The sequence below is a fragment of the Oncorhynchus mykiss genome, chromosome 25 (assembly GCF_013265735.2).
Source record: "Oncorhynchus mykiss isolate Arlee chromosome 25, USDA_OmykA_1.1, whole genome shotgun sequence".
Lineage (NCBI taxonomy): Eukaryota > Metazoa > Chordata > Actinopteri > Salmoniformes > Salmonidae > Oncorhynchus > Oncorhynchus mykiss.
Genome location: NC_048589.1, coordinates 12,639,651 through 12,650,084, shown reverse-complemented (window position 1 = coordinate 12,650,084; position 10,434 = coordinate 12,639,651). Strand labels below are relative to the sequence as shown.

At 44.5% G+C, this 10,434-nt stretch overlaps 1 protein-coding gene across 3 annotated transcripts; it reads right to left on the bottom strand.

The window, feature by feature from the left end:
- Window positions 1–2,741: 2,741 nt before the first annotated feature.
- On the bottom strand, window positions 2,742–10,403 carry LOC110505364 (nuclear receptor-binding protein). Of its 3 annotated transcripts, none has more exons than XM_021584541.2 (18): window positions 10,197–10,403; window positions 8,811–9,137; window positions 8,603–8,725; window positions 8,308–8,412; window positions 8,053–8,142; window positions 7,877–7,917; window positions 7,498–7,592; window positions 7,150–7,233; window positions 6,977–7,035; window positions 6,722–6,820; window positions 6,485–6,617; window positions 6,247–6,337; window positions 6,097–6,147; window positions 5,546–5,681; window positions 5,377–5,430; window positions 5,203–5,266; window positions 3,916–3,971; window positions 2,742–3,579 (listed from the first exon to the last, which is right to left on the bottom strand). In XM_021584541.2, exons 2-18 carry the CDS (start codon window positions 9,009–9,011, stop codon window positions 3,484–3,486), a joined length of 1,578 nt encoding a protein of 525 aa, XP_021440216.2. In that variant the 5' UTR covers window positions 9,012–9,137; window positions 10,197–10,403; the 3' UTR covers window positions 2,742–3,483. The 3 variants fall into 3 exon arrangements, with proteins under 3 accessions (XP_021440216.2, XP_021440215.2, XP_036818171.1); XM_021584540.2 differs by lacking the exon at window positions 10,197–10,403 and adding an exon at window positions 9,925–10,078; XM_036962276.1 differs by lacking the exons at window positions 2,742–3,579; window positions 10,197–10,403 and adding an exon at window positions 9,925–10,078 and having other exon boundaries at window positions 3,922–3,971; window positions 5,144–5,266.
- Between the last annotated feature and the right edge of the window lie 31 nt (window positions 10,404–10,434).

Below are 10,434 nucleotides of genomic sequence, written 5' to 3'. Positions count from 1 at the left end.
CCTGCGTATAAGGTCCCACAGTTGACAGTGCATGTCAGAGCAGAGGTCGAAGGAATTGTCCGTAGAGCTCCGAGACAGGATTGTGTCGAGGCACAGATCTGGGTAAGGGTACCAAAACATTTCTGCAGCATTGAAGGTCCAAGAAAACAGGGACCTGCATCATTCTTAAATGGAAGTTTAGAACCACCAAGACTCTTCCTAGAGTTGGCTGCCCAGACAAACTGAGCAATCAGGGCATTGGTCAGGGAGGTGACCAAGAACCAATGGTCACTCTAACAGAGCTCCTCTGTGGAGATGGTTGTCCTTCTGGAAGGTTCGTCCATCTCTGCAGCACTCAACCAATCAGGCCTTTGTGGTAGTGGCCAGACAGAAGCCACTCCTCAGTAAAAAGGCACATGACAGGCCACTTGGAGTTCGCAAAAAAAGGCACCTAAAGGACTCAGACAACACAGGAGTGGCTTCGGGACAAGTCTCTGAATGTCCTTGCGTGGCCCAGGCAGAGCCCGGACTTGAAGCCGATCAAACATCTCTGGAGAGACCTGAAAATAGATGTGTAGCAACGCTCCCTATCCAACCTGACAGAGCTTGAGAGGTTCTGAAGAATGGGAGAAACTCCCCAACTAAAGGTGTGCCAAGCTTGTAGTGTCATACCCAAGAAGACTCGAGGCTGTAATCACTGCCAAAGGTGCTTCAACAAAGTACTGAGTAAAGGATCTGAATACTTATGTAAATGTGCAATTTTTTTTGTATAAATATGCAAAAATGTCTAAACCTTTTTGCTTCGTCATTATCGGGTATCGTGTGTAGATTGACAAGAAAGAAAAAACACATCTAATGAATTTTAGAATAAGGCTGTAAGGTAACAAAATGTGGAAAAAGTTGAGGGGTCCGAATACTTTGAGGGCAAAATTGCACAACGTTGTGCCCTACTGAACCTGATCACCTAACCGTTTCTGCACTCAACAGCACTAGCGTTGCCAAGACATAAACAGCTTAGTTGAAGCAGTACGAGTTAGAGCCAGGCCACTAGATTAACAGTTTGTCCACTCATATTCTCATTTCATATTTGGACTTCAACTCCTCTTTGGGTTGTACAGTAAAGTAAATCATTACCTGTTCACACAAAAAAAACCTTGATGGCCAGAATATTCAAAGGAAACCATTAAATTATCCAGAATAAGTACAGTATAAGTTAAAAAATATATATTTTTAACAGACTATATAAAGTTGTGTTAGCCAAGCAGGGGCATGAATACGGTGTTCACCGATCAGCCACCTTAACTTCAGCCATTGGACATCTCCTATAAATCTGCTTTGATTGACAGGCAGTAAATCCCATCCCTCCCAGACTATTGGCTCAGACTCCATGGGGGTGTGGCTCCATCAGTTAAGACCACAGTAAACATTTCAGTTTGTTAAAAAAGTGAAGATATGACACATTTGTAACATTAATACTCTAGACTCCCCCTGCCCCACTCATACATGTATACAAGGCTCACTTATAGCATTCAGAAAGAGAGCGACGTTCACCGCAGACATTCATGCATAGCCGTAGTGACCACACAGAGGCAGAGAACTTTAAGGCGGAGAGCAGGTGTGCTTGTATACAGCCACAAAAAAGGCTAATGGCAAAGACATTAAATGCATTTCTAAAGCACAAACAAGTAATACTGACATGTGATAACTGTTGGCTTCCTTCCCAAAACAAGTTGCCACTATAAAGAGAAAAGTAAACAGAGGGGGACTGACTCAGGCAGCCCTGCAAGGCTATATGGTCCCCCATAGATTTAAGCCTTATTCACACTGCAGACCTTAGAGCTGCAATGTTACTTTTTGGATGACCCGACCAAATTCACATTCATTCTCATTGATCAATGCTTTTGTCACTTCTAGATTAGACGACTGCAATGCTCTACTTTCCGGCTACCCGGATAAAGCACTAAATAAACTTCAGTTAGTGCTAAACACGACTGCTAGAATCTTGACCAAAAAATGAGATCATATTACTCCAGTGCTAGCCTCTACACTGGCTTCCTGTTAAGGCTATTAAGGTTTTACTACTAACCTACAAAGCATTACATGGGCTTGCTCCTTCCTATCTTTCCGATTTGGTCCTGCCGTACATACCTACACGTACGCTACAGTCACAAGCCTCCTTACTGTCCCTAGAATTTCTAAGCAAACAGCTGGAGGCAGGGCTTTCTTCTATAGAGCTCAATTTTTATGGAATGGTCTGCCTACCCATGTGAGAGAGACTCGGTCTCAACCTTTAAGTCTTAATTGAAGACTCATCTCTTCAGTAGGTCCTATGATTGAGTGTAGTCTGGCCCAGGAGTGTGAAGGTGAACGGAAAGGCACTGGCGCAACAAACTGCCCTTGCTGTCTCTGCCTGGCCAGTTCCCCTCTCTCCTGCCTCTAACCCTATTACAGGGGCTGAGTCACTGGCTTACTGGTGCTCTTCCATGCCGTCCCTAAGAGGGGTGCGTCACTTGAGTGGGTTGAGTCACTGACATGATCTTCCTGTCTGGGTTGGCGGCAGAGGGAGTTTTTTCTAGCCATCGTGCTTCTACACTTGCATTGCTTGCTGTTTGGGGTTTTAGGCTGACGAGCACTTTGTGACATCAGCTGATATAAGAAGGGCTTTATAAATCCATTTGATTGAAAGCAAGTCTAAGAAGCGGTAGGGTAGATCCGTTTTAGCGTCTTTCAGTTTTGTACACCAGCTTCAAACAATCTTGTTGATTATGTAAAAGATCATTCCAAGAGTTTAGATGGTACAATTATTCCCTACACTATACTTGCTGTCACAAACTGGAATTAGGCAAACTATTTGAATTTTAGCAACCAGGAAATGGTGGGGCGATTGCTGCATGGTGCATCTTTAATGCTAAAATCTGTTTTGGTTTTTAACTGGTTTTGACTGTCCAAACAAAAAGTGACCAAATCAGATGAATGGGTGTTCAGACAGCAGTCATTGCTGACAGGGCTACACTAGTTGTCATTAACGACTGGGGTGTGGTGTAAGCTGATTGGTGGCGGTGCTCCCTATCACTTATGTAGTTAGCTAAGATAACAATGCCTGGCATAGACATTTCCCGGTTGCTTTAAATGTTCAGAAACACTTTTAAAGCCTCAAAAGGATGAGATGACCAAACTTTCAAAACGAGTGCTATTTTGGCTAGCCACAGCAATCAATCAACTAGCTAGCAGTTTAGCTCTCTAGCACACCCAATCATTTGTAAACAATTAACAAAAGCTAGGTAGCTACCACATGTTCTTGTCAAACTGTCAACAGAGAAGCTATCAAGCAACAACATAAGCCAAATAACAGTAAAAACTATTTGAGGGAAAATAAATCAGATTTGACTGTTCAGACAAGTTGCACGGCCAGAAATGAGATTTGTATCCGATTTCAAACCACCTACGGAGGTACCTGTAGAGGCATATATAGAGGTACTGGAGTTGGGGTCCGTGGTGATCCTGTTATGAGGACACAGTGACGGGGTTGAGGGAATCGTTCCTGCTGAAGAACTTGGTGAAGGCCTCTTCTAGGACAGTGGCCATCCTGCTTTGGTCCACCTGTAAGGACAATCAATCACATTACGTATAGAGGGAGCCCACACAGAAGAGTCAAGAGCTGGGGGGGTAGAAGATATTATGTACGCCGTTCTCCAGAGCTATAGGTGCATAGTGAGAGAATCTAAAAAAAACTTTTAAAAAACTGCCCTATCTGTAGAGGGCAGGAGCTGCAATCTGACATGTGCACACACTGCCTGTGATTGTGTGTGTTTATAGGGGTCAAGCAGAGCTAGAGCGGGATGCTCATCATGGACACTAATCCACTCTCACTGCCTCTCCTCTGCCATATACAACACTTACACTGCTCTGCCACAGAACACCTACACAAACACTTACCTCGCTGATAAAGCCCAGTTGGACCAGCTCAACAGCCAGTTCCTTTACATTCTCATCTGGAACAGAAACCGTAGGGTCAGTGTTAGCATACATACACGTTTGTTCCTACGCAATCTTAAGTGCAATATTAAATGTGGTAGAAACCCAACAGACTTAATGGACTTTTGTTTGATTTAACCTCCCCATCTCTATGATAGGAGCAGCTTAAGTATTGATGGGAGGTATGATGTGGGAAGACAGGTAGTTAAGGACTATGCATGGGAGAGAGTATGCGTTTCTGTACGCGCAGGCAAATCTCTGAGCGTATATCTATATTCATTTGTATGCCCTGCAGGGTGTGTCAGTGCCCAAGCCGTCCCCAGAGATGGAGCAGCTGCCAGCAACAGCCACACACGCCTGACATTCTCAACACGCAACACTAGACACGAATGTCATGTGTGTGTGTGTGGGAGGGGCAGGGTCATACGAACACACCCTCCTGGCTATGGAAAGACTCATGTTCAACGTAGATGCCCAACTTAGACCTGTATTCCCTATGGGGTACAATATAATACTGTGTTTGTACCGTCTAAGGATCCCTCATACGGCCTTCATGCATTGTCCCCCTCCACCCAATTCCACCTCATCTGCACTCTAGATCCACTGGTATCTCACATACAAGGTGCACACACACAAACTGTCTGATCATGCCAGCGATGAGTGCAATGAGAGCCGCCCCAACGACGTGGATGAGGCTGGGGTTACCGTACACTAGGGCAGGGCCAGTGTCTGGAGTTAAAGACAAAACACACCCAGACTGGCTTCATGGCCAAAGTCCTGCCATTCCCAGACAACATACACAACAAGCTGGGTCAGACAAGAGCTGCTAGGGTTACAACTCAAATCCCTTCCCTTGTGAAACCTGACATTGTTAAAGGGAATGCTGTGTGGCTATGTTATGTTATCTTACCCAAACACATGTCTATAACAGTTTGAGACTGGCTGCATAGTTTGATCGAGACTTGTGGTCCGTCTGGCCTGTGCACCTGTGTTCCATTCGTCATTAGGAGAGGACAGTCCAGTAAGACTTGATCCTATTGGCCCCCTTGGGAGCAGTATAGTGGCTGCGGATTGTAGTGTTATTTTTATAGAAATCCTAATTGTCCAAATGCTGTCTAATAAAAACACACTGGGTTAGCAAAAAGCATAGATCCCAGTATGCAATCAGTATCCCTTTAACTTAACATACACTTTGATCTCCTGCCTGCCCAGCTCAATGACAAGTCTTTTTGTTTCTGTTGTTCTTACTGGGTAACAAGTCACAGCTTAAGTGTCTGTTCAGTTTGTCCTCCAGCTTCAACAGTAGTGTCAGCTGTGGAGGGAGGAGGAGATGGTTACACATTCAGAGACTGGCCTCGAGAACATCCTCGTCATCTAACTTTTAGTCACTGAACTGAAAACAATGAGATTAAAGCTACTTACATGATGTTTTGCACCCTCCTCCACTGGCTCAATATTACACTGCATCTGAACAACCTGCAGAAGGTGAGAAATGTAGGTGTTCAGAAAGGTGTCCAACAAATAAAATATTGCTATTGTGAAGTAATTGATGGGATAGATACACTCTTCCCATTCTCTACTACTCCCTCACCTTGCGTGTCTCCAGTTCCGAAGGTTCTGGGGTAGGGGATTTTACAGAGGGGGTGACAATGGGGGATTTGACAGGAGATTGCTGGGGCTGCTGGCGAGAGGGCAGACCGAACGCTGTCAGAGGGTAGATACCGTTCCTGTTAGGGAGGGAGGGAAGAGGAGTTACATTCATTTCATGATAGCGCAGGTAAATTACACATATGTTATTAAGGCTAAAGTGTAGACCCACGATGGTCAAAACCTTACGTCAAAACTCTGGGAGCAAATCTTGAGAGTTTGCAGGTATTCTCATACATTGTTCCACACAGATTTTAGCATTTTACTTCAACAAAAAGTATGAACAGGGGAATGGCTGGAGAAACACCTTATGTCAGATGTTGGTAAAGCACAATAAGTCAAATGCTATGTTTTACAAGATGCTTCTCTAATAAAGTAGTAACTAGAAAGAAGTCTATGAGCCATCTGATTCAGCTACACCCTCTAGTGGTGGAAATATGTCATAGGCTGGACAGCTTCCTGGTCCTGTTCAGTAGCTGATGGGGAGTTCCTTACCTCACATCCTCCAGGAACTTATCCAGCTCCAGGGCAGGAAACTGAGACAGCCTGATGAGAGAAAAACAGGATCAGCACAGGACTCTGAAGAATATATCCTGTTCTAAAGCATACTAAGCTGAAGATAGAGGCACCAACAGTTTAACTTACTTGAGCTGCACGCCCTCCTTTATCTCAGCGATGATGAGGTTGGGGTCCATGTTCTTTGTGATCTCCTCTAAGGCATTCTCAGGGATCATATCTGAGAGAGGTATGGAGAAGATACTCAAGCTGGTGGCTAACAATGACCCTTCTGGGGTTCAAATGTTTGTGTGAGAATGAGTGAGTGTGTGTTTGCGCGTGAAGACTCAATCTGGTGGCGAAGTGTTTGTGTGCGAGAGACACTCACGCTGGTGGCTGACGATGCAGTGTGCAGCTAGCAGCTTCAACAGGGGCACCTCAAACAGAGCCTGGTGGAACAGCAGCTCTCTGGCTGTAGGCCTCTTAAACAGGTCAGCCTCCAGACACTTCTGAATAAACTCCTGCAGGGCGCACACACACACACGGGTATCTCACACACACCAAATATATTACCCCCCCATTATAGTACACGCACACACAACCATAATATTACACACACTCTTACCCTCTGCAGTGGGTCTTCCAGTGACTGTATGGCATTGTTGATGGCCTCCTGAGAGACGTAGGAAGATTCTCCATTCCCCTGGATCTCCAACACTGCCATCTATACAACAGACACAATGATATCACCACCATCCACCCAACAAGCCTCAGCGCAGCAGAGACCAGATAAACCCGATACGGAGATGACGTCACAAGTTCTTACACACGGAGATGACGTCAATTTTAAATGCATTTTGACTTTAGAGTGCCAGCTCACCTCCAGGGCACACATCCCAAAGGAATAGATATCCACTGCAGTAGTGACATCTGCAACAGCTACAGGGGTCAGGGAGAAGATCGAGAGAAGAGATGTGAGGCAATGGTTTTAGTGAAAGACATTTCCTGAGAAGATCCTATATTTGACCTATCCATGTCATTCAGAGCCTTTACCTCCATATTCAGGAGCGAAGAAGTGCAGGTTCTTCTGTTCCTCTCTGCAGGTCTTCACATGGTTGTTGATGGTGTCTGGAGCCACTGGGGGACAACAGACACTGGATTAGACAGTCAGTTTGGCTGTGGTTAGACGGGCAGCCCAAAACTGATCTTTTGACCAATCTCATCCAATCTTTCCACAATAGATTTTTTTTTCTTCTCCAGAGCTGATCTGATTGGTCAAAAGACCAATGAGTGAAAAAAAGATCAGAATTGGGCTGCCTGTAAACACAGCCTTATAATCTTATAACCTGGAGCTAAACACATACAGGGCCGGTGTGGTGCTGTTCAGGACTGGAGCACTACCTGATCCTATCTTGATGAGTCCATTGTGCTGGATGAAGATTGTGTCACAGGTCAGGTTCCCATGGATGATGGCCGGCTCACAGGAGTGGAGGTAACTAACAGAGGCTCATCGGAGACCATAGGAGTTAGTCAACCCCACAGTTGTTTTTGTCCGTCATAGTAAACCAGATTTGTGTTCCGTAAGGCACCTCAACAAAATGCTTGTTCTTATTAGTTCAGTTGAGGTAGTACATCCATGTTTCACACAATTACAAAACATTTTCTCCTGTTTCGTGCCTACCGCACATGACCCCGATGACCTGTTTTTATTAAATATGGGGCCCTGTTATTAGTGTTGAAGCTATCACAGAGTTGGTCTGTATGAGTGAGAGAAACTGACCTGAGCGCTGAGAGGATCTGGGTGCACCATCTCTTCCAGGCCTAAACAAACAAATGATATATTCTGTTACATGTAGAGTAATGAAAGTCTTATCTGCAAAGCTAAACATCCTTTGATGTGCTACTGTGTTATCGGTGACATGGTGGGCAGGGCAAATTGTATTATGATATTTGCACCTTTTCATTCATGGTCTTGTGGTTTTTCTTAGTCTTCTTCAGAAACTGCTTCAGACTTCCTGAGGACATGTACTCTGTGATGAAAATCACCTGAGGTGAAGACCGCAACTTATCAGTTAGGAAGAAGAATCATTGAAATGTGTTACATTGTTCCACCATTTCACTGACCCCTCACATTTAGTCCTGACTATAGCAATCAGACCATGTGATAGAAACAAGGAAAGTCTTCCCTCTCATAGACGAGTCAGAACTCACCCTGGCACGGTTGATGTCATTGATGTCAGCCCAGTACTTGTGAAACTTGACAATGTTGAGATGCTCCAGCTGAATCAAGTTGTCAAACACAGACTTCACCTTCTCCTGTTCAAAGAGGATTAGAGACAACATGGGGACAGCATTTAACTAAACAGTCTCCATAGAGATGGGATCAACTGTTTGTGTCAGTATTCAAGGCAAATTAAGATATGTGCTCTAGTACAACAATAACTCCACTAGACAAGGCCAGATAGACAAAGGGGCGATGTTGGTGAAGCAGCCAGACATACTTTACCTCCTGCAGCTTGAAGTTTTTCCTCTCAGAGAACATGACCTCGTTCCAGACCACTTCCACCCCCTCCTCCGTGTCCATGGCCAGGTAGGCAGCGTCTATCCCTGGGACGTTCCGCTGGTTCACCTGGGGGGAGAAAACAGAGGCAGAAACATGGTTCACACTGTTGCAATAAGTTGTTCATGGACAGTCCAATGTGTCTCCGTCTCACCTCCTCTCTGCGTTTCTGCCAGCGGCCGCAAGGGCTCTCCTCCAGGATCTCAGACTCGTCTTCGCTCTCATCCTCATCCTCGGTGGGGGTAGGGGGCCCCGACACAGTTGTGGACACGGACACAGGTCCCTGGCCACTGGGTGCCACTGGCTCTGCCTTGGCCTCCAGAGCATGAACAGGTTTACCGTCTTCCTCTGACATCACGATAATACCGGTCTATGCGGCAGATTGTGCCTCTCTGGGGTTCAAAGGCCTTTCTCTCTCCCACTTCTGGAACTGTGGCAGCCGCACCCCCTTCCACTCACACACCCCAAGGACTATGATGCACTGTTGGCAAAAGAGACACCATTATTATTGCTCTCTGAGTTTGGAGCACACTGACAACTCATAGTTATCAATACTTTCTGTACTATGAAATGAGACAGTTTTTCTTATGAAAAAATCAATTTTGCTAGGTCGGGACTGGCTACGTCACTTCAAGTCTATGGTTGCCAGTGAGGATTGCAAAGACAAAGTATCTGCCATAAATTGACTAGCATGACTGTAGAAAAGTAGCTTAGGCCTACTTACTACGCACTTATGCGGTGGATTTATGCTACTGTACATTGTACAGTAGCTGGCATTGTTAGTTATGTTTCACTTGTAACGTCAGCTAGCTAGTTAGCTTCTAAAGTTAGTTACCTATCTAACGATATTTAGCTAACCAAGTGTGCACCTCTCTATCCCAAACGTAGGGCATCAAAGTTCGATAGCTACCTAGAACTGGCTAGCTAATTGACCAACTTTTACTTCGACAACGTTAAACAAAGTCATGTGGTCACAGCTAGCTAACAGCATTTTTCAGGTAACATACTGTGAAGTTACACATTCAGAAAATATGTCTAGCGCGAAATCCGATAAGAACCAGTTAGCTAGCTGAAAACCGTAGTTAGCTAGCTAACGTTATCAGCTAGCCTAGTAAAATAGCCTTGTAAGATAAGTTCTGAATCAAACAGTTGATTAAGTTATCTAGCTAGCGTAACTCTTAACTAATAAACTAGTCAGCAATACCCCCCTTTTGTTACCCAGTTATGCGCTATATTGCTAACAAACACGGTAAAGTTAAGCTACTTACTTGGAAAAAAGTAACATGTGTTGCTTGTAAATCCCCTCGCAGTGCGTAAATGAGCTACTAGTAGTCGCTAGCTAGAAATGACAAGGACGCCATTCAACATTTCAGAAGTACTTCAATAGAATGAGGGGATTCGATTATCTGGCCCGGGTCGCCCCGGCTAGAACCAGGTGAAAAGCGATTGCTTAATTTTGCAGCCGGGCTGCCTCCCGTGTATGGGGTTACAAGTGTAAACGTAGCAACTTTATATCAAAACGCACACTTATTTCTCTTACCCGCATGATGACTTGTCTTCATTTTCTACGGATACATTTGGAAATGTAGACCTTATAGTTTAAAATAAATCAAATAAAACACATCAATACTTGACATCGCAATATTTCACATGCCCATTTGACGAATGTCAACATTCTTCATTCCTCAATTGACATGTGAATGATTTAGATATTTTGTTTTCAAGTATATGCATAAATAAGTATTATAATAGTAAAATAAAAGATATTCATTCGATTC

Bases quoted from the DNA above. Each gene is read 5' to 3' on its own strand.
- LOC110505364 (XM_021584541.2), bottom strand. From the start codon at position 9,011: ATGTCAGAGGAAGACGGTAAACCTGTTCATGCTCTGGAGGCCAAGGCA. The intron at 7,593-7,876 runs GTCAGTTTCTCT...AGCCTCTGTTAG, and splicing joins CAGATCCTCTCAGCGCTCAG to TTACCTCCACTCCTGTGAGC. The intron at 6,821-6,976 runs GTGAGCTGGCAC...TCTGTTGTATAG, and splicing joins TTGGGATGTGTGCCCTGGAG to ATGGCAGTGTTGGAGATCCA.